This window comes from Cottoperca gobio, chromosome 9, assembly GCF_900634415.1.
Source record: "Cottoperca gobio chromosome 9, fCotGob3.1, whole genome shotgun sequence".
Classification (NCBI taxonomy): Eukaryota; Metazoa; Chordata; class Actinopteri; order Perciformes; family Bovichtidae; genus Cottoperca; species Cottoperca gobio.
This window is the reverse complement of record NC_041363.1, coordinates 29,523,885-29,547,828: the sequence shown is the minus strand read 5'-3', so window position 1 is coordinate 29,547,828 and position 23,944 is coordinate 29,523,885. Positions and strand designations below refer to the sequence as shown.

The window sequence follows — 23,944 nt, the reverse complement described above, 5'->3', positions numbered from 1 at the left end:
CGACTAGAGTAGGGGTCGGGAATCTATGGCTCGCAGACAATTTTGAGCTGACATTTTTTAACATGATTAACAATTAATAAATAATTATACTGTGTCATTTTAAAGTAAAACATTTAGCAGCGGATTAGTTTTTTTAGTTCTCCCCTCTCCTTTTCTCCACTCTGTCTCTGACTGTAGGTATGTTCACACATGTGTGTGTGTGTCGGCAGCGAAGCCCCGCCCTTCGCAAAACAGAGCAGAGGAGAAACTGCGCAAAGCAAGCAGTAGACCAGGGGTCAAACTTAATCACAGAGAGAGCCAAAATTAAAAACTAGGACTACGTCGAGGGCCAAACACGGTCCACATTTATTGAACAGGATAGACATATTGGATAAAGTGAAAAAAGATATGGAACATATTTAAGTAGGCTAAATTCTCCTTTTACGCAGTCAGAGCTGCCAGTTTAATGTTTGGGGTTCTTAGCTGTGGAAACCCTCAGTGAGTGAAGGTGTGGATCAGTGAGACGACTCCTGTGTGGGTTTTTGTTCATCTTCATCACAGAGAAAATCTGCTCACACAGGTATGTGCTTCCAAACATGTCAGTGTTTGGAATCACGCAGTGACCAAAGTTTCCTTGCTGCATCAGAGTCTCCCACAGGCAGCTTGGCTTGCAACGCGCTCACTGCATCGTACACATCCGTGATCACACGGCCCTGAAGCTGGAGGTTTAACAGTGAGATGCTTCGTTATGTTGCACATAAAGGCCAGCTCACATCGACACTTTTCGTCCCAGAGATCTGTGGTGTGTTTCCCTTTGCTTTCCAAAAACTGGCAGATTTCCTCACGCTACTCGAAAAATTTATTCAGCACTTTCCCCTCGACTTAGCCATCGCACCACCATGTTCACAATGTATCTCCTCAGGAAAATGCTTAAATTGGCTCTTATAAAGTTTCCTGTCTGTGTTAAGGTGCTTATTACATGTTCCATCTCTATCAGAGCTTTACAACACAACACTTCCTGGTGTATGATGCAGTGATACAGTGAAGCATTGATTAAATTACCAAAATCAACGGGCCAGTTATGACATGACATATGATATTTTCTCGCGGGGCGGATATAATTGCCTTAAGTTTGACACCCGTGCAGTAAACACTGAAACGTGCACATAAATTAGATAAATAACATAAGCGTTTAGTGTATTTAATAAAAGAGCACCTGTTCAATGAAACTCTGAGAGCGCTTTTAGTACTCGGAGACGTGTTATACTTCTAAAATGCATACATAAAGTTGCATTCAATTTTATTAAATATATGGCTCTCAAGGAAATACATTAAAACATATTTGGCTTTTATGGCTCTCCCAGCCAAAAAGGTTCCCGACCCCTAGACTAGAGCTACCTCGATGGCTTGTTGGTTATTAGTTGGCTGTTTTTTAAATAATGGATGTCTGTAAACTTAGATTGTATAAACCCCAAAAGAAATGTGAAATGCTGTCCCCTAATTCTTTGGAGTATGTGACAAGGCATTACACATTGCACCTTTTAAAGCAGGCAGATGAATTTAATTCCGACTAGTGTTGAGTGTGTAATTTGTTGATTGGATGTGACAGCTTCCTGCTGACCCCACTGTAACTGCAGCCACATTCAGGCTCTCCTCTTACTTTTAAGCTAGATTTATACCCAGAAACCTCTGATCAGTATTTTTAAAATGGAACTTTTGTGGAACTCATGTTGAGCTTTGCCCTCTTCTGTGCTCAATTGTTTTAAGGATCTGGCGATGGGCATAGATGCAGAGGGAGAGAAGATCAAAGATCCCATGAGGCTCATTGTACCCATTCTACTGGATGCCAACGTCACTGTGTCTGACAAAATCCGCATCATCCTGCTCTACATCTTTCTTAAGAATGGTGAGATATCCACTGTCCTGTTCCTGTTGTTTTTCACATCAACTCATTTGGAAGGGCAGAAATTCCTCGCTTATAATGACAAAAGCAGAAAAGCACAGTCAGAATCTTTTATGATGCATGCAATCATATTTTGTTCTTTTGTTTCTTTTGTGCTTATTCGTTCTCAGTTTTTTTCGTGTTTGCATGCATTATACCACATTTGTAAAAGCGCATGCTCTCATCCATGTGTTTATGGATTGGATATCTATGTTGCATGTCTTTGTGTCTGTACGTGTGCCAGGTGTGACTGAGGAGAACCTGTGTAAGCTCCTGCAGCATGCCAACATCCCACCAGAGGACAGTGACATCATTTCCAACATGGCCCACATGGGCATTCCCATTGTCTCTGAGGTGAGCTGTCCTGCCCCATGTCCTGGATGTCTCATCATGAACAGCATTAAGCTTAATCTAAAGCAAGGTTCTTGGTTCTTAACACTTTTGAAGATCTCATGAAAAACCCTCACACTTTCTAAAATGCATAATATAGCAGCATGTTATTGAACTGCTATTCCAGATGGAAAATGTGTTCAAGACAACAGACAGTGGCAAACCTGCCTTATATACTGTGGGTCTACATGTTTTTCGGGTAGGCTCGTCCTGATTAGCCGGCTATATTTATGCAGATTTTGTGGCCGAATGCGTGCTTGTGATTGAAGGAGAGTGTTACCCATAGAGTCCAGTAGAGGGCGGAGCCTGTGTCAGTCAGAACAACGTGAAACCCTACATACAAGCACATTAAATATTGTTAATTTGTTTATTATCCTTAAATTACACATAACTTTTTAACACATATTTTCAGAGTCACTTGTCCTTGCTGGTTGTATTCTGTATTTTGTATTTTTCTCATTTGGTGTTATTTGGTATTTTTCTGTATTTTTGTCATTGTCAACATATCCCTTGAAAAGATCCAAAGTTCGCCCCTCTTTAAAAAACTTCTCACAAACATAAAGTTTCATTTAAAAAAAAGCCTGAGTAATTTTATAACAGTTGGGCACTGTATCTTTAATCAAAAGTTACTCAAACAGAAGGAAATTGTGCTTTTATTGGGGCCAGAAAGAAGTGCAAATACACTTGAGGTAAGTGTTATTACCTCAACCCAGCAGCACATTACCCACTTTTTTTTAGGAAAAGCTAAATTGTATGGCTGAATATGAGCATAAATAACTCAAGAAATTACACATTCTTTAACTGTCTCATTAAGTTGATCTGCTGACTTGTGAATTGTGTGTTGTCTCTTTACAGGGCATCGTCAAAAAAGCCAAGAAGCCCGATCGTAAGGAGCGAATCAGTGAGCAGACTTACCAGCTCTCCAGGTGGACTCCTCTCATGAAGGATCTCATTGAGGTACGTCTCATGCTATTAGCAGTCATTATGCAGTATGCATCCACACTAATGATGGGGTTTAGTGCTAATGGACCTTTTCCTTTGTGTATAACTACTAACTACTGGAGATATGCATCTTAACAACATTTTAATAATGTTATATCGAGTGCTGATTCTTAATAAAATGTCATTTTAGTTTATTAAACCAAATAATAATCTTTCATTGGGGTAAGGTCAAAGAATGCAAATGAAGCATAGTGTCCTTGATATTAGTATTATACTTTGCATCCATCCATCCATCGTCTACCGCTTATCCGGGATCGGGTCGCGGGGGCAGCAGCTCCAGTAAGGAACCCCAATCTTCCCTTCTCCGGGCCACATCCTCCAGCTACGACAGGGGGATCCTGAGGCGTTCCCAGGCCAGTGAGGAGATATAATCTCTCCACCGAGTCCTGGGTCTTCCCCGGGGTCTCCTCCCAGCTGGACGTGCCTGGAACACCTCCCTAGGGAGGCGCCCAGGTGGTATCCTTACTAGATGCCCGAACCACCTCAACTGGCTCCTTTCAACGTAAAGGAGCAGCGGCTGAGCCTCTCACCCTATCTCTAAGGGAGACGCCAGCCACCCGTCTGAGAAAACCCATTTCGGCCGCTTGTACCTGTGATCTCGTTCTTTCGGTCATGACCCACCCTTCATGACCATAGGTGAGGGTAGGAACGAAGATCGACCGGTATATTGAGAGCTTTGCCTTCTGGCTCAGCTCTCTTTTCGTCACAACGGTGCGGTAAAGTGACTGTAATACCGCCCCCGCTGCTCCGATTCCCCAGCCAATCTCTCGCTCCATTGTCCCCTCACTCGCGAACAAGACCCCGAGGTACTTGAACTCCTTCACTTGGGGTAATGGCTCATTCCCTACCCGGAGTAGGCAATCCACCGGTTTCCTGCTGAGAGTCATGGCCTCAGATTTGGAGGTGCTGATCCTCATCCCAACCGCTTCACACTCGGCTGCGAACCGATCCAGTGACTGTTGAAGGTCACAGACCGATGATGCCATAAGGACCACATCATCTGCAAAGAGCAGCGATGAGATCCTCAGGTCACCGAACTGCAACCCTTCTCCTCCACGACTACGCCTCGATATCCTATCCATGAAAATCACGAACAGGATTGGTGATAAAGCGCAGCCCTGGCGGAGGCCAACATTCACGGGAAACGAGTCTGACTTACTGCCGAGTATCCGGACACAACTCTCGCTTTGGGCGTACAGGTATTGGATGGCCCTCAAAAGTGACCCCCTCACCCCATACTCCCGCAGCACCTCCCACAGTATCACCCGGGGGACCCGGTCATACGCCTTCTCCAGATCCACAAAACACATGTAGACCGGATGGGCGTACTCCCAGGCCCCCTCCAGGATCCTTGCAAGAGTAAAGAGTTGGTCTGTTGTTCCACGACCAGGACGGAATCCACATTGTTCCTCTTCAATCAGAGGTTCGACTACCGGCCGAACCCTCCTTTCCAGTACCTTGGAGTAGACTTTATCAGGGAGGCTGAGAAGTGTGATACCCCTGTAGTTGGCACACACTCTCTGGTCCCCCTTTTTAAATAGGGGAACCACCACCCCGGTCTGCCAACCCCTAGGCACTGTCCCAGACTTCCACGCAATGTTGACGAGGCGTGTCAACCAAGACAGCCCCTCAACACCCAAAGCCTTCAGCATTTCTGGACGGATCTCATCAACCCCTGCGGCTTTGCCACTGTGGAGTTGTTTGACTACCTCAGTGACTTCCATCAGGGAAATTGACGATGATCCCCCATTAGCTTCCAGCTCTGCCTCAACCATAGAGGGCGTGTTAGTCGGATTCAGGAGTTCCTCAAAGTGCTCCTTCCAGCGGCCGATAACCTTCTCAGTTGAAGTCAGCAGGGTCCCACCCTGGCTGTACACAGCTTGGATGGTTCCTCGCTTCCCCCTCCTGAGGTGCCGGATGGTTTTCCAGAAGCACCTTGGTGCCGACCGAAAGTCCTTCTCCATAGCTTCTCCGAACTTTTCCCACACCCGCTGCTTTGCCTCTGACACGGCAGAAGCTGCCACCCTACTAGTCCTTCGATACCCTGCAACTGTTTCCGGAGTCCTCCCGGATAACATAACCCGGAAGGACTCCTTCTTCAGTCGGACGGCTTCCCTGACCACCGGGGTCCACCACGGTGTTCGAGGGTTACCGCCCCTTGAGGCACCTAAGACCTTGAGACCACAGCTCATCACCGCAGCTTCAGCAATAGAGGTTTTGAACATCGCCCACTCAGGTTCAATGACCCCAACCTCCACAGGGATGTCTGAAAAGCTCCGCCGGAGGTGTGAGTTAAAGATCCCCAGGACAGGGGCTTCCTCCAGACGTTCCCAGTTCACCCGCACTAGCCGTTTGGGTTTACCAGGTCTGTCCAGAGTCTTCCCCCACCCCTTGATCCAACTCACCACCAGATGGTGATCAGTTGACAGCTCCGCCCCTCTCTTCACCCGAGTGTCCAAAACATACGGCCTCAGATCAGATGATACGATTACAAAATCGATCATTGACCTTTGGCCTAGGGTGCTCTGGTACCACGTGCACTTATGAGCATCCTTATGTTCGAACATGGTGTTTGTTATGGCCATTCCATGACTAGCACAGAAGTCCAACAACAAACGACCGTTCGGGTTTAGATCAGGGAGGCCCTTCCTCCCAATCACGCCTCTCCAGGTGTCTCCATCGTTTCCCACGTGTGCGTTGAAGTCTCCCAGCAAGACTACGGAGTCCCCTACTGGAGCCCCCTGCAGGGCTCCATTCAGGGTCTCCAAGAAGGCCGAATACTCAGAACTGCGGTTTGGGGCATAGGCACAAACAACAGTCAGAGTTTTCCCCCCCATAACCCGAAGGCGTAGGGAGGCGACCCTCTCGTCCACCGGGATAAACTCCAACGTAGCGGCGCTCAGCCGGGGGCTAGTGAGTATCCCCACCCCGGCCCGACGCCTCACACCTTGGGCAACTCCGGAGAAGAATAGAGTCCAACCCCTATGCAGGAGTACGGTTCCAGAGCCAAGACTGTGCGTGGAGGTAAGCCCCACCAGATCCAACTGGAAGCGATCCACCTCCCGCACTAGTTCCGGCTCCTTCCCCCACAGAGAGGTGACGTTCTACATCCGCAGAGCCAGCCTCTGCTTCCCGGGTCTGGTCCGTTGAGGTCCCTGACCATCACTGCCACCCGTGTGACAGCGCACCCGACCCCAGTGTTTTTTCTCATGAGTGGTGGGCCCACAGGATGGATGGATGGGAGGCACCACGTAGCTTCTTCGGGCTGTGCCCGACCGGGCTCCGTGGCAAACCCGGCCACCAGGCGCTCGCTGTCGGGCCCTCCCTCTGGGCCTAGCTCCAGACGGGGGCCCCGGGCTTCCTCCGGGCAGGGTCTCTCCTTTCCTTTCCCTTTCTTTCATGAAGTCGTTTTTGAAGTCGGGTTGCGCCAGCTATGTGTAAATTGAAATGTTTTTTGAGCATGTTCAAAAACGTTTCACGGCCTCAGCGTTCAACAACGTACACCAGCATATTGCCGATATTCCGTATACGCCGGCATACGTTTCCGCCATACGGCGAAGGAATACGCTAGGAATGCATTATGCATCTGTTTGACATTTCGTCAACTGAGGGTTAACAAGGTCTAGCTGACAAATTGGACAAATTTGAGGTCTATGTCTCAAACGGCTTTAAAGTTATCAGGGTCTATCTGCATCACTAATTTATGCAGATTTTGTATATATTTGCTGAGTCAGTGAGATCTACAAAGGTCTATCTCCACATGTTCAAGCATAATTTTAGTATCACAGGAATAACTTATTCAAAAGGTTTTGCTGCCAACTGTTTTATATGTATGTAATCTGGTAGATAGTAGTTCAAGTTAAGATCATTAGTAGTTTAATAAAAAGTCTTAAAAATTCAGATTTATTAGCAAATATCATTTTCACTTTTATGTTTCCTGCCACGTGAAATTTGTATCAACATTTTTAGTGCTTAAAATGAAGCTAAGTTGCATAAAATACAGTTGAGGGTTACATTTTCAATTTTAGGGTGGGGAAATGTCAGATAGACCCTTGGGACTCTGGTTTTCCAACAATTTCGGAACCACAAAGGTCTATCTGCAAAATTAGTTTAGTTTCTACCCATAATACGCACTGAATTGGCCCAAATAGTCTTAATTTCACTCCACTATGTGTAGCATGTGACAGGGCCTTTCGATAAAATGACTCTTACTTCTCAGTGGTGCAGCCAAACATCAACTCAGTATCAAATTAACTAGTTTCATTGTATCATTTAAGGTTAAAATATTTTATTTCCCACCTCTTCCTGTAACGTTACTCATGTCTGAATGTGCCTTTATATAGTATTTTGGGGGAGAACTGTAACATGGGTGAGTCTGTTTTTTTGCAAACTGTAGCAATTTAAATGTGTTCCCACAGGATGCCATTGAGGAAAAACTTGACCCCAAGCAGTACCCGTACATTTCCCAACGACAAGCATCTGCCAAAGCCAGCGCTCCCTCAAGGTGTGTAGTCTTAATGCATCAGGTAACATATTACTTCAATAAATGGCTTCAATAACAAACAAAAAAAAGAATTAGTAGATTTGAGCCATTGTTTTTTTTATTGTAAATAAGTGTCTTACATTATTGACTCAAAGGGAAGAAAATCTACCTACACTGGAAAAAATCACTATACCTCAACATTTTGCATTACATGCTTATGTTTGTCCTTGTTTTACATCTTCCAGCGCTCGCTATGGTAACTGGCATAAGAACAGGGGCCCCACAGAGATGAAGACGGGGCCCAGGATCATTGTCTTTATTATCGGAGGGATGACTTACAGCGAGATGCGCTGCGTGTACGAGGTCACCCAGGCCAACGGCAAGTGGGAGGCCCTGATCGGTGAGTTCACTGACAAGAAAGCCCCCAACTTTACGGAAGAGCAGTAGAAAACTATTGGAGTGGCCATTTATATTTTATAATTTTAAATATAGCACATACAGTGTTTAATGCAGAATGTTATTCCTATCAAGGTGTCTAAAACTACATTTCAACATTACCGCTTCATTCTCTTACATACTTCGATGGAACACAGTTCAAATGCATCATTAGTATGAATTGTGAAGAAGGGTTTTAGCTAGTTTCATCTAAAGGCTTATTTACCATGACATTCTACCTCAATATTTCCCTGTGGTGTATTATTCATCACATTCTTCTTATTGTGGGTTGACAATACCATGTTTGATCCAGCCTCAGCTTGACTTGGTAATCCTCCTGGATAGATCCTGCTGAGGATTTGGGTCTTGCTGATGTGCCTGTTTGTAAATCTTATATTTATGTTCCCTATGCAGCTGATTCAGCTCGACTTCATTGTAATGGCATTAATCACACTCTCTTTGAAAGCTGATATGTTCTTGTGACTCTCATGGAATAAATGTAGTGTCTGGAACAGGAAGATGGAGAGAACAAATTAATCTGCAAATTATCAGCAGTTCAGATTTGATAAGGACAAAGTTATACTGACCTCCCAGACAGTCAGTCTTATTCAGCAGTATGTTGTAACGTTTCAGAGCTTTTTAAATTATTTTTTGTTATTGTCATGACCAGTTTAATGTGTATATTGCGTAATAATCAAGGATTCAGGATTCAGTCCTTGCTGAGCTTTCAGGCTTTTCTCCCCCGTAGGTTCCACCCATATTCTTACCCCCCCTAAGTACTTAAAGGAACTACAGCACCCAGACTTCCTGGACCCCAACGCCCCTCCAGATGGCACAGAGGGCACAGAGGAGCCGCCTGCAGAATGAAAAGACATTTGGAAGTAAATAATGTAAATAAGTTGTGATGTGATTTGTGAATCCCTGTGTGAAGCATTGATCCTTGGACTAGCTGATCCTGGTCCTTGTGTTTCATATCTGTATCTTGAAGCAATATGTCAGCATTTCTGATACTGTCCTGATGGTGAACTTAGCTGTTAAGGAATATATTCTCTAAAATCCTTCATGTGTTTCTAGTAGATCACTGGCTCTACTGTTCCAATGGTAGTTTGTTATAGGAGATTATTAGAAGTTACACATAATATGATATTTAAATTAGTATACTACTAATATTTTATAGCTAATACGCTTGAGTGATTGGAGACTGTAGAGCTTTATTTAGCATATTCTACTTATCCAGCGGCGGGTCCAAAGCAGTCACAGCAGACATATTTCCTACAACATTTTATACTGAAAACACATTTGCAGCCAATTTATAATCAGCAGATATTTTGTGTGTGTACTTACCTTGTTTTGATTACTGTACTGCAGCACAACATCTTATCTCTCTTTTCTATCTGTAAATCCATAACAGTAGGTATTGGCAGGAATAATGTTCCATATGCCACAGGTACATAAAGCATACATAAACCTAGTTTTACTGTATCTACATAACAATTGAATTGCATTGTTAAATATTAATTTCAAGTAAATCTGAAATTAAATTAGGCATTTCTAAGCTGTTACAAGTAGATTTCATGTTACAGAGAATGTTAAAGAGTGCACTGTGGAAGAGAAAAAGGTGGAAGAAGTTTGAGGGTAAAAGGTACGGTGGCCCTGAGAGCTCAACACACTGCAGATTAAGAGAACACATGCAAATAGACAAAACACAAGAAACCTTTTACCAATTTGACAACAAGTTAGAAAAAACATAACCATTTTCTCTGTTTGCAGCAGTGTTTTTTTCTAAACGTTGAAGATGTCTTCTTAATGTTATAGTGTGTGTTCCTATTTGCATGTGCTTTCTTAATTGTGTTGAGCTCTCAGGGTCACCATATAGCCTGACCTCTTGGGCCTGTGCCCAGTAGACATGTTCAGTAATCCATCAGGCATGTAATGAAAACCACAGACAAGCTTTTATTATTGAGTGGTCAAATAATTATAAATTACTATATATATATATATATATATATGTAACATATGCTAATGGATATTAGTTGAACGACAGCCAGTGATTTACTTGTGAAACATGTCTACACTATATTCTCTTCACAGGTAGGATGAATAAAGGGCCAACAACCTAAACAATTCACCTTCACTAGATGGAAAACCCTATGGTTTTACAATGTAGGGCAGTAAGTCTGGCCTAAATATATTTTGTGAGTTGCTGATATAATAGAAAATGTTTCATTCATGTCAGCTTTGTTAATCCAGAAAACTAACTAACTAACTATTGCTAGTAGTGTGAACTCTATGCATTTTTTTATCTGTTAAGAAGCTTTATACAACAGAAATCTATAACTTTTGACTTTCACCTTGGTTGCTCAGCTTCTGAATATATATTTCATAGTCATCCTTTACCCTTCATCTACCTTCCTGCATGACCTGTGGTGTTGTGTTGTGTCCCACCTCCCTTTGCATTCGCTCCAGGGCCATGGTTGTGATTTGTTTCCCTGCACTGCCACTGTTCTTTGTCTTCATTTTTTTCAATCTACACGCATAGAAGTGCAATTAACTTTCCCAACACAAATCGTTTCCACTTTTCTTTTTTGTACAGCCATGTTCTTAAAGGGAGAAATGTCACCGTAACTTTCTTTCTGAATACCATGCTAGTTGAGGAAAATCTTTAACGATGAACTGCTGGTTTGTTGGTAAAGGGCTGAGTGTTAAACCAAAAGTGTTTAATCTTTCAGTATTTATAAAGACAATTTAATGACAAGGCACCAACTTCCCTTCACATGACAGCAACAACGTGTGTTTCTGTATGTAATCATGGTTTTCTATGAGGGTGAAGCAGGACCTACTCATGTTCACTGAGTGGTAGTTAGCAGAAGTCAGTAGAAAGAGGGTGAGTGGGTGGCTAAACAGCATACATATCTGTGCAGAGTGACAACATACCTACACAGGTGTGAATAATTTGGTGTTACACTCCTGACCTGAGGGTCATAGTTACATAGTCAAATGGTGACAGGTTTACTGAAATAAAAAATAGGCCGTGTTCCAAATAACATACTTTTTTACTTTACTTTTAGTTCATACTGCAGCTTCTCTTACAAAGTATTTACTGTTGCATGCCGTATTCAAACAAGTGGAACATACTACTTCGGCATAACATGGTGCCTTCACATTTAACCCTCTTGCTCATATATCCCCTTTGCATAGCATTGCGGATCTGAAGAGCCAGAAAAGCATGCTGGCCTTCATACTGCAAAATGCGGCCAGATGTAGTGCATCCTGGTATTTTTGGCGTAATGCATTTGATATACTTGATATATTTGGACATACTAAATATTTTTCTGGCATACTAAATAGTATGGCAGTATGGGTACTGGAACGCAGGGATAATTCCTGTTTCTGGTCTCCATGTTTAGAGTTGAAGAGCTTTCTGTGCCCCGACTGCTCAACATCAAAGACCAAGTATAAGTTGTTAAACTAGATGAGAGAAGGCTTCTAATGCTAGTCTTTTGCACATTTGCTGCGTCGGTTGTCTTCTACTATGGCACAGTACACAAGGAAAAAACAGCAATTGTCTCGTTTTCATTCCACACTTCCCATCTCTGTTGAGTCAGGCTATTATCAGGCATTAGCTGACATAGGATTAGTCACAGGCTAATCTGAACCTACGTATGGTAAACAGCAATTGAACAGACATAATTAACAGACTGCACAATCCTCTACATGTTTTACCTAAATCCTGCATGAGAAGCTTAAGCTTAGATTCAGTCGCACAACTTCAAGTAGCCGACACTAATAATCAAAATTGTGTTGCAATGCTACAAGGCATTTAAGATGTAATATGCAATACATTTTTGCCACACTGTGCAAATTAAGATATACACATTTGGCCATATTGTTGATCAGGATGGAATATCAAGAACAAATTATTAACATTTGGCATCCAATTTTTTTTGCAAATGTTATTCAAGTTCTCAGTTTCTGTGATAACTGCACATGGCAACTGTACTGTGTGTACATCAGGGAACACAAGAAATAACTGAATAAACTGTGTTTAACATATTGTAAGGTAGCTGAAATATTGTTATTGTGGTTAATAACATAGGGTTTTCATTTACTCAATTCAGATTGAAGCTGGACAGAGCTATACTTGGAAGTATGCAATGCCACACAATTTATGGACCAAAAACAATGACAACTGGGTAAATGATCCAGCAAAACTGAAATGTCCAATATAAATGTAATTCCTGGAGATACTGGGCTGGTTAGTCTGATGGCAGACTGCTCTGCTCATGTTTCCGCTCAGTCACTTCCCAGAGTTCTCAGCAATCACCTTGGTTACTACAATCACATCACAACAATGATGACCAAACCAAATGAAATTAAGACCCAAGTTGAAATAAAGTGGAATGACATTTACATTTTCAGAAAAGAAAAACACATTTATGATTTTAGTTATTAGATTGATCCAAGTATACAAACAAACATAAAACATTCCTTCAATTATTTATAGGTTATTATCATGGACTATACTGAACAGTGATCATACATCATCTTGTGTCTTTCAGGATCAACTGAAATCTTCACCCCTTCTCGCCTTCTGAAAGCCCTCAAAGACTTGGAGAACGTTCAGCAAAACAGTTAAGAAGTCCCTGTGGTCCCCCCTCAGCAGTCACAACAAACTGATGACTTTTCCTTTCATCCCACTGCCATGACGCATCACATTTACTCTTCATGTTGAATACCATTCAGTTGCTGGTAACTCAGAAACCAAACTGTGTTTTAAATGTTATGAGTGTATTGTTGATCAACGTTTGTTGGACGAGATTGGATTTCTGTTGAATGTTGTCTACTGTATATTGTGGCAAGTTTATTTCTTTGGAAAATACATGTATTTTAATTAGTTTAGATGATAGGATGAGATTCAGGGAATATAGGCTACAAATGAAAACGGGTAGAAAAGTAAACTGGAACAATTATTTCACTGTTTCACAGTTATAGCAAAACAAAATGTTTTTCATTGAAGACTTCTGGATTTGACACATTATCTGTAGATATTCTATAGCTTATAGTGCTTTCCTTACAGTAGCAACGCCATACTGTACAAATCATCAGACGTGATGTGTCTGACCTTGAAAATGCCAACGTAAAGGTATATTTAGCTGTAGTAAGTATTTAAAAAGATAAATATAAAGTATAGTTGGATTGTTTTATTGCATCGTGCCAGTATACAGCAGTGTATTTCTTCCTGTAGAGATTCAGTTTGCTTTTGGTTCCCTGTGTTTGACCATAATGATGTAATTGGTTATTATTGTGTAGTGATTCTCTGTAACTAGTAATCCATTGTGTATGAAGAGAGACATCAGTATTATGACTGCTAAGTATGTGCTTGTATGTCCACATCCATGAACGCTACTGGCTGCAGGATGTGATTTAGCAAATAAAGTGGCTTCCATTAAACTCTTAATTTAGTTGTTTCTAAAGTCTGCTCTCTACCCTGTGAGGTCAAAAGGTCATGAGCTCTCCAAAGTACAATGTTTGTGGATACAGCATATTGCATGTAGTAAATTGTAGTGGTGGAAAAAATCTTCTACTCAAGTAAAAGTAAAATATTTTTTTATGATAGAGCCCAAAATCACAAATGTATCCTCATAGGACTTTACAATCTGTATAGCGTACAACACCCATCCTTATACAAAGTGTGGGGGAGGGGTTAGGATGAGGGAAGAAAGGGAAAGAGAAAAGGAATAAGAAAATAATAATAATAATAATAATAATAATAATAATAATAATAATAATAATAATAATAATAATAATACGGTTAATAGGGCGCTAGCAAATGATAGTTGAGAAGAGGTGCATCTTGAGGCGGGACTGAAATATGGGGGGTTGGGAGGGGGGGATGAGGTCAGTGAGATAGGAGGGGGCTAGGTGGTGGAGGGCTTTGTAAGGACCAGGAGTTTGTAATTGATTCGGAGGGAGACAGATAGCCAGTGGAGTTCTTTGAGGACTGGAGTGATGTGGTGCCAAGATTTGGTGTGTGTGAGGAGTCGGCCGGCGGAGTTCTGGAGCAGTTGGAGTCTGTTGATGAGCTTGCGGTGATGCCATATAGATGGTAGTTACAGTAGTCCAGGCGGGAGGAAATGAAGGCGTGAATCAGTCTTTCAGCTGCTGGTCTGATTTTTGCAATATTGCGAAGGTGGAAAAAGGAAAAAATATGGCGGATATGGGGCTCAAGGGAGAGGGTGGGGTCGAAGATCACGCCAAGGTTGCATGCCTGAGGGGAGGGGGAAACAGTGGTGCCGTCAATGGTGAGTGTCAGGTTAGAGGTTTGCTGAGTGTGGATTTGGAGCCGATGAGGAGGAGTTCAGTTTTTTTGGTGTTAAGTTTAAGGAAGTTGTGTTGCATCCAGTTTTTTATTGCTGTGAGACATGATTCGATGTGGGAGAGGGGTGGGTTATGGGGGGATTTGGTGCAGAAGTAGATCTGAGTGTCGTCGGCATAGCAGTGGAAGTCCAGGTTGAAGTGGCGGAGTATCTGACCGAGGGGGAGGATGTAGATTGTGAAGAGGAGGGGGCCGAGTACTGAACCTTGGGGGACACCTTGGGTGACTGGTGCTGTGGCAGAGGAGTGGTTGTGATGGGAAATGAAGTGGGATCTGTCAGGTAGGACTGGAGCCACCTGAGTGCAGTACCCTCGATACCGATGTCCTTGAGTCTGGAAAGCAGGATGTATACATAGTGAATAGTGTTTTTAATCTGAACACTAACCGATGCTGAATAACCGACCAGTGTGTTTATGCCCCCAGGACCCCCGACCCTCAGTGGCCAGAAGCTGCACAGCAATTATCTATCCATCCATCCATTTGCTGGTGCTTATGGAGGTTGAGGTCACAGTGGAACAAAGTGAGAGTGGTCAGACATCCCTCTCATCAACTCCGTCCTCCAACTGTTCATGGGCAATGCCCAGGTGATTCATGGCCAGAATAAATTAAATTCCTCCGGTGTGTCCTGGGTCTCCCCTGTGTTTAAACATGCCCGGATAGCCCCCACAAAACGTAGGGCAGTGAGCAAAAGCAAGTAATTAGTAGTTGGGTAAGTTGATTTAATTCAAATATTTTCAAAATGCATCATTAAAGCACAAATCATATTTACCTGATAAGGGCCTCAAGGTAGATCCTGCATTTGTGGTCCTGGCTTGTGGAGGAGCCCTGTGTCAAAATCTAGTTTTATAACCTTTATCATTTCAGTACATATAAGCATATGTGGTACATATTCCTTAATAAATGTATATTTAGTCAGATGGTTCCAAGATATAGACTTATAGGCATAGTGCCCTTCACAGTGCCCTAACTATAGCTGTCATTAAGTGCGGTTCAATATTGATCTATGATATGTAGTAAAGTATAAAGTAGTTGAAAATGGAAATGCTGAAGTACAAGTACCTCAAACCTGAACTTATCTTTCACCGTAGGTGTCTTTTGATTATGTATCTGCTTATGAATGTTGATGTAGTCACAGTTATTGGCCTGTGCTCAGAAGTCCGTTGAGTTGCAATGGGTTTAACATGGTTAAATCATAAATTGCAAAGGTACACCTGTTATTCTTCATGAAGCCACTGGAGGGAGCCTTTGCCAAACGCTGATGAAAGCTGATAAAAGCTGTTAAGAGCGTGGGACAGATGAGGCTCTTTCATTATGAGAGTATGTGATGTCAGCAGCACAGCTGTGATGTAAAGACCAATTTTGGTCATTTCCCACTCAAGCTGCATTTGAACATGATTTTTCTGGTGAATGTAAAAGTGAGAACAAAAAGCATTGAGCCGTCTGGGTATCTAACCAGTGAACCAGGTCAGTTGGAGATGTCATTGTTCAACAACAGAAATCCTCACTGACCTGTATTCCTCGGAAAAACTATTCTGCTTAAGGGATTAAGCAGCAACACCGGAGAAATTACATTTCCTTTCAGAAATCTTGTGGGAATATTGCTCTTCTATCTGGTACACGCTCTGTTTATGCAACCATGTAGCAACCATGGCAAAGAGGCCGTATAATATTTTGTGAGTCATTTAACTCTATGGAAACCAGTATTTTCTGGAGACAAAGCTCAGAACAGCTGAAAACATGTTCACCTCTACTCAGATAGCAGAGTGTGGAACTCAACACAAGCTTATATGACCAGAACATCTTGTCATATATAGAGGAAATTCCGCAATGCTTGAGTTTCAATCTTCAGTCTTTTACATCTATTCTTATAGTCTCTAAGAAATGAGCTTCATGTTCATGTAAGTGGGAGTGCAATTAAGATACGCAGGTTACTGCAGAGCGAGGTGCTGTTGTTCTAGTGTAGGCTTTATTGGTATGATTGTTTCAAGAACAATGTTGCCAAGCATCAAAATGTGTCCAAATATTTAGAAAGTACACAATAACAGTAATATGAGCGTGAACATAATGTTAAAGGGATTGTCCTGATTTTTTTAAGTTTGGTTGCATGAGTTACTTATCCATAGTCAGTATATTTACCTACAGTCGATGGCAGTCAGAACGCTCCACTAGCACGGAAACATAGCAATGTACTGCTGTGGACGGGGGAAACCATCAAACTTATTGTTGGCAACTTAAAAAAGGCTCACCTAAAAAATGTTTTATATCAATTTAAAGCTGGTAGGTATCATATTTTTTGGATGACAATGGCGCGTTATGGCACAGAGGAAGGCAATATATCAGACTTTGATACACACACAATCCTTGTTAGTAGAATGTATTCATTGTTGGGTCAACCCATCAGCTGATCAACAGCAGTACAGTTAGAATTGACGTTTTATTTACCCAAAATATGGAACAAAACGTGTAAGCTTTAGTTTTATCAGACCTTTTTATTGTGTCTTCAGGAAATCTGTTTGGAGAATATTTAGAAGTATTTCCTCTTTGTTTTGCCATTTGACAAAAAGAGATTGCAAGAACCAATACAAGTTTAAGTGACTTGTTCAGGAAGATATTTCTGTGGTGAGACAGCTGTGATAGGAAATGGGAAGGGAGACACACAAGAGATATAAGCAGTTACATCAGCCACAAAGGAGTTAGATAATTGTGTTAAAAAAAGTTTTTAAATTCTCACCATTTACTGCATATATAGTACACATCTATAAATCTATGAGCAGCCTTTTCTGTACAAGAAATATCATTTTTGAACATTTGGTATTCACAAAAACAAAATATAAGTCTCATTTACGCATCCTTTAAATAGCACAATAATCTTACCAACAGTTCATCCTTGAATTTGAAGCCTTTAATGTTGCATTACTCATACATCTAATCACTAAACTCCTAGTGTTTTCACTGAGTGGGATTATGTCATTAGATTACAAAAATATAATATAACCATTTTAAACAGAATCTGCCCAAAATACATTTTTGAAAGCATGTACTACTACTGTCTCACTTTGGATTGCTTTGCTCTACCGTATTACTTTGGATCACAGTTGCAGTTATAACTGAAACAGTTACCAAAATATTTCTCAGCCCTCTCGAACAAGCAAACACTTTTTAATCCGACTGACTGTTCTGTCCTTTTTCTACTGTAGTTAATATTAATCTACTGTAGGCAACAACATGCTTCTGGTAAATCAGCTGTAGTGCATTTATTTGGGTGTAAGTAGTTGAAAGTTGATTAGGAAATAAACCCAAGCTGTAGATCATAATAAGTAGAAACAATCGGTGTGACCTATTCCTTCAAATGTTAGGGAAAGAGATATCCTGAGTATTAGTCCTTAGAATGGGTAAAGCTCCAAAAACACTAGATCCTACATTTCCCATAATGCAATCAATATCATCTTTTTGTTGGAAGTGGTCATTTTCCCTGCATGGTAAACTTCACCTCTGTGTAATATCCAAGCCCACGCCGAGAGGGTTAGGGTTATGACATAACATAGAAAGTGCTAAAACTATTTCCATCTCGAAAAGTCAATGTGTGTTTCAATTTCAAAAACAAGTGCCATTTTTGTGAAGTTTTTATCACTTCATTTTTCAGCCCACAATGCAACACATGCCAACATTCACATTCAGGAAAACATTCTCACACTGATGGTAGAGGCTGCCAGGCAAGGTGCCAACCTACTGATCAGGATTAGTGAGGGCATCAGTGTCTTGCTGAAGGACACTTCCACACTCAGGAGCAGGGGATCAAACCGGGAACCTTCTAATTACTAGATGGCTGTCCCACCTCTGCTGCCCATCCATCCATCTATCCATCGTCCACCGCTTATCCGGGATCAGGTCGCGGGGGCAGCAGCTCCAGTAAGGAACCCCAATCTTCCCTTCTCCGGGCCACATCCTCCAGCTCCGACTGGGGGATCCTGAGGCGTTCCCAGGCCAGTGAGGAGATATAATCTCTCCACCGAGTCCTGGGTCTTTCCCGGGGTCTCCTCCCAGCTGGATGTGCCTGGAAAACCTCCTTAGGGAGGCGCCCAGGTGGCATCCTTACTAGATGCCCGAACCACCTCAACTGGCTCCTTTCAATGTAAAGGAGCAGCGGCTCTACTCCGAGTCTCTCACGGATGGCTGAGCTTCTCACCGTATCTCTAAGGGAGACGCCAGCCACCCGTCTGAGAAAACCCATTTCGGCCGCTAGTACCCGTTATCTCGTTCTTTCGGTCATAACCCAGCCTTCATGACCATAGGTGAGGGTAGGAACGAAGATCGACCGGTATATTGAGAGCTTTGCCTTCTGGCTCAGCTCTCTTTTCGTCACAATGGTGCGGTAAAGTGATTGTAATACCGCCCCCGCTGCTCCGATTCTCCGGCCGATCTCTTGCTCCATCGTCCCCTCACTCGCGAACAAGACCCCGAGGTACTTGAACTCCTTCACTTGGGGTAATGGCTCATTCCCTACCCGGAGTAGGCAATCCACCGGTTTCCTGCTGAGAGCCATGGTCTCAGATTTTGAGGTGCTGATCCTCATCCCAACCGCTTCACACTCGGCTGCGAATCGATCCAGTGACTGTTGAAGGTCACAGACCGATGATGCCATAAGGACCACATCATCTGCAAAGAGCAGCGATGAGATCCTCAGGTCACTGAATTGCAACCCCTCTCCTCCACGACTACGCCTCGATATCCTATCCGTGAAAATCACGAACAGGATTGGTGATAAAGCGCAGCCCTGGCGGAGGCCAACATTCACTGGAAACGAGTCCGACTTACTGCCGAGTATCCGGACACAACTCTCGCTTTGGGCGTACATGGATTGGATGGCCCTCAAAAGTGATTCAATGTCATGTGTCGTCGAATTTGTTGAGTTGTTGTCTTGTCACTTCCCGTTGTATTTTGTACCTACCTCTTGTTTCTCAACCCAGATCCCTTTACTTCCTGTCCTGGTGTGATGTCCCTCCATAGTCAGCGTCTGCCTCGCCCTTGATTGTTTTCACTTGTTCCCACTCACCTCTTGTATAAATTGTCCTGTCTCCCCTTGTCGTGTGTCAGTTCGTCTTGTCATATCCTTGTCATAGCATGTCCAAGTACCAGTGTGTTTTTTCAGAGTACTTTGTTAATCCTCCTAGTGAGCGTTTTCAGTTGTTGTTTTGATTTATGGAAGTAAACTTTTGTTTATTCTACACTACCTTTGTGTCTGGAGTCATGCAATTGAGTCTTCCTTCCCTGTGTCCGAGTCGTAACAGAACGAACTGACCAGAATGGACACAGCCGACTCCAAAGGACTTTGGGATGCCCTATCACTCCAGGGCAAAAGATCCATCAGAAGGAGAATCAGCTGGTAGCCGTCAGTCAAGGACTCCAGGAAGTAGTAGACAGTCAAACGAAGTTCCAAGCCGCTGTTTCCTCGGAAATACACCTCCTGACGAAACAGATGCAACAGTTCCTTACTCACCTGCCGACTGCTGACGTCACCTGCTGTAGATTCCTCTCCTCCTGTACCAGTTCCTGCTGTCTTCTCGCTACTGCGTCTGGCTCTCCTGGTAGGACTTTTATCGTCCAGTGCGACACAATCCGGCAGCATTTTCTTCGGACCAAGCGAAAGTAGCCTTTATGGTGTCCCATTTGACTGGGAGAGCTGCAGCCTGGGCTACTGCTGAATGGGCCAGAGACTCGGTAGTTTGCCACTCACTGTCCGAGTTCACGGACACCTTAAGACGCATTTTTGACCAAGCGTCACCGGCTGGGGAAGCCTCCCAAAGACTGATGAGTATTCAACAGCGCAATTGACAGGTGGTCGATTATGCCATTGAGTTCCGCACAGTGGTAGCTGACAGTGGGTGGAATACTCCGGCGCTCATCGACGTCTTCAGAAAGGGACTCTCCGATCCAATAAAGGACCAGCTGGCTCCCCAGGAGGTACCACAGGACCTAGAGTCCCTCATAGCGATGTCTGTCTGTGATCACCTGCCGGAGCGGGGTTTTTCTTTGTGGATAAGAAAGATGGGTCGCTGAGACCATGCATGGACTATAGCCCACTAAATGACATCACGGTAAAAAACCGTTACCCTTTGCCACTCATTTCCTCTGCCTTTGAACTACTTCAGTCAGCTAAAGTGTTCACCAAGTTGGACTTAAGAAACGCCTATCATTTGGTTAGGATAAGAAAGGGGGATGAGTGGAAAACGGGATTCAATACATCTAGTGGCCACTATGAGTATCGAGTAATGCCTTTTGGACTATGCAATGCTCCAGCAGTGTTCCAGGCCTTTATAAATGAGGTTCTGAGGGAATTCCTGAATGTGTTCGTATTTGTGTACCTTGATGACATTTTGATTTTTTCCCCAGACTCAAGCACTCATACTAACCATGTTCGTCAGGTGTTACAGAGACTACTAGAACATCAGTTATACGTCAAGGCGGAAAAGTGTGAGTTCCACGCAGAATCTGTGTCCTTCCTAGGGTACATTGTCACGGCGAACCAGATTCAGATGGACCCTGCCAAGGTCATTGCGGTAGCCAATTGGCCGACACCGCACTCGAGAAAGAAGGTTCAGCAGTTCCTAGGGTTTGCTCATTTTTACAGGCGATTCATTCGGAATTTCAGTTCGGTTGCAGCCCCGTTGGATGTGTTTACCTCCTCAAAGGTCCTCTTCAGATGGACCCCCAAGGCCGACACTGCCTTCCAGAGCCTCAAGGAGAGGTGCACCACAGCTCTCATTCTCACCATCCCGGATCCTCTACGCCAGTTTGTGGTCGAGGTTGACGCCTCCAATGAGGGCATTGGGGGGGTCCTGTCGCAAAGGTCTGCGAAGGACAACAAGATGCATCTGTGTGCCAACCTGTCACGTAAGCTAACACCAGTGGAAAATAATTATGATGTGGGGAATAAGGAACTGTTAGCGGTGAAAGCTGCACTTGAGCAATGGAGGCATTGGTTAGAGGGGGCAGAGCAGCCATTTTTAGTCTGGACGGACCATAAAAACCTGGAGTACATCAGGAAGGCTAAACGCCTTAACTCTCGCCAGGCCAGGTGGACATTGTTTTTTAGCAGGTTCCATTTCACGCTCTCTTTTCGCCCTGGTTCCCAGAACCGCAAGCCAGATGCTCTGTCTCGTCTTTATGACCCAGAACCTCTTGCCAAAGAACCCGAGACAATCCTTCCACTGAACCGTGTGTTCGGCGCAGTTTCTTGGCAAATAGAATCAGACGTGTAGCAGGCTATTGTTGTGAGCCCGGCACCTAGTGAGTGCCCAAGCAACAGGTTATTTGTTCCCTTGTCTCTCCGCTCCAGGGTAATCCACTGGGCTCACACGTCTATGCTCAGGTGCCATCCAGGGGTTAGGCGGACTATGTTTGTGATCAGACAACGCTTCTGGTGGCCTGCCATGGAGAAAGAGGTGGCATAGTATGTGGCAGCCTGTCCGGTGTGTGCCCGGAGCAAGACCTCATCCCGGGCCCAGGTGGGCCTGCTACAGCCACTGCCTGTGCCCCAACGCCCCTGGTCCCACATTTCTATGGACTTTGTGACAGGACTCCCTCCTTCTAAGGGAAATACCACCATTCTGACGGTGGTTGACCACTTCTCCAAGATGGCTCACTTCATTCCTCTCACCAAACTCCACTCTGCCAAGGGGACGGCAGAGGTCATGATGAACCAAGTATTCAGGATCCATGGTTTTCCCTGTGATATTGTGTCCGACAGGGGTCCACAGTTTGTCTCCTCATTTTGGAAAGAGTTTTGTCAACTCTTGGGAGCCACCGTCAGCATGTCTTCCGGCTACCATCCTCAGTCGAACGGGCAGTCGGAGCGGCTCAACAAAGAGCTGGAGACCACCCTTCGCTGTCTAGTCTCACAGAACCAGGCCACCTGGAGCGACCATGTCACCTGGGTGGAGTACGCACACAACAGCTGCCACGGGCTTCTCTCCCTTTCAGTGTACTAATGGCTACCAGCCTCCACTGTTTCCGGTTGCGGTGCCTTCGGCCCATGCCATGGTCAGACGCTGTCGCCGGATATGGGCTGGTGCTCGCCAGGCTTTGCTTAGGAGTTCAGTCAGGATGAAGGCCGCAGCTGACAAACATCGCAGGGCTGCTCCCGTCTACATACCAGGCCAGAAGGTCTGGCTCTCCACTAAGGACCTACCTCTCCACGTCGCCTCCAAAAAATTGGCTCCACGGTTCGTGGGTCCATTTCCCATATCGAACATTATTAACCCGGTGTCTGTGTGTCTACGTCACCCCAGGTCTATGAAGGTTCACCCGACGTTCCACGTTAGCAGAATCAAACCCGCACTCGAGAGCACACTCACCCCCGCCTTCAAGCCCCCTCCATCTCCCCAGATTGTCGACGGGGGCTCGGTTAACAAGGTCCGGAAGCTCCTGGCGGTCCGTAACCGGGGATGGGGCAAGCAATTCCTGGTGGACTGGGTAGGCTATGGCACGGAAGCACGCTCCTGGTCGCCCTCGAGCTGGATAGTGGACAAAACTCTCTTTAAGGACTTCTATGCGCTTCATCCGAACATTCCTGGGCCGTCAGGTGTCGGCCCTAGAGGGGGGGGGGGTACTGTCATGTCTCGTCGAATTTGTTGAGTTGTTCATGTTGTCTTGTCACTTCCTGTTTTATTTTGTACCTACCTCTTGTTTCTCAACCCAGATCCCTTTACTTCCTGTCCTGGTGTGATGTCCCTCCATCGCCAGCGTCTGCCTCGCCCCTGATTGTTTTCACCTGTTCCCACTCACCTCTTGTATAAATTGTCCTGTCTCCCCTTGTCATGTGTCAGTTCGTCTTGTCATATCCTTGTCATAGCATGTCCAAGTACCAGTGTTCCAAGTACCAGTGAGTACTTTGTTAATCCTCCTAGTGAGCGTTTTCAGTTTATGGAAGTAAACTTTTGTTTATTCTACACTACCTTTGTGTCTGGAGTCGTGCAATTGAGTCTTCCTTCCCTGTGTCCGAGTCGTAACACTCAAAAGTGACTCCCAGCCATACTCCCGCAGCACCTCCCACAGTATCACCCAAGGGACCCGGTCATACGCCTTCTCCTGATCCACAAAACACATGTAGACCGGATGGGTGTACTCCCAGGCCCCCTCCAGGATCCTTGCGAGAGTGAAGAGTTGGTCCATTGTTCCACGACCAGGACGGAATCTGCATCACTCACCACCAGATGGTGATCAGTCGACAGCTCCGCCCCTCTCTTCACCCGTGTGTCCAAAACATGCGGCCTCAGATCAGATGATACGATTACAAAATCGATCATTGACCTTTGGCCTAGGGTGCTCTGGTACCACG

At 44.2% G+C, this 23,944-nt stretch overlaps 2 protein-coding genes across 3 annotated transcripts in view; one reads left to right on the top strand and one right to left on the bottom strand.

The window, feature by feature from the left end:
• stxbp1b (syntaxin binding protein 1b) overlaps positions 1-13,792 on the top strand; it is a 41,541-nt gene extending 27,749 nt beyond the window's left edge. The window contains exons 14-20 of one of the 2 annotated variants that reach the window (XM_029440652.1): positions 1,747-1,885; positions 2,166-2,275; positions 3,167-3,268; positions 7,732-7,817; positions 8,042-8,196; positions 8,980-9,112; positions 12,791-13,792. In XM_029440652.1, coding sequence (XP_029296512.1) covers positions 1,747-1,885; positions 2,166-2,275; positions 3,167-3,268; positions 7,732-7,817; positions 8,042-8,196; positions 8,980-9,098 — 711 coding nt within the window. In that variant the 3' untranslated portion in view covers positions 9,099-9,112; positions 12,791-13,792. Of the gene's footprint in view, positions 1-1,746; positions 1,886-2,165; positions 2,276-3,166; positions 3,269-7,731; positions 7,818-8,041; positions 8,197-8,979; positions 9,122-12,790 lie in introns of both variants that reach the window. The other variant, XM_029440653.1, reaches the window with a different exon arrangement.
• Positions 13,793-14,158: 366 nt separating this feature from the next.
• whrnb (whirlin b) overlaps positions 14,159-23,944 on the bottom strand; it is a 110,602-nt gene continuing 100,816 nt past the window's right edge. Inside the window, exon 12 of the mRNA XM_029439611.1 lies at positions 14,159-15,432. Within this exon, the coding sequence (XP_029295471.1) occupies positions 15,373-15,432 (60 nt within the window). The 3' untranslated portion in view covers positions 14,159-15,372. The remainder of the gene's footprint in view (positions 15,433-23,944) is intronic.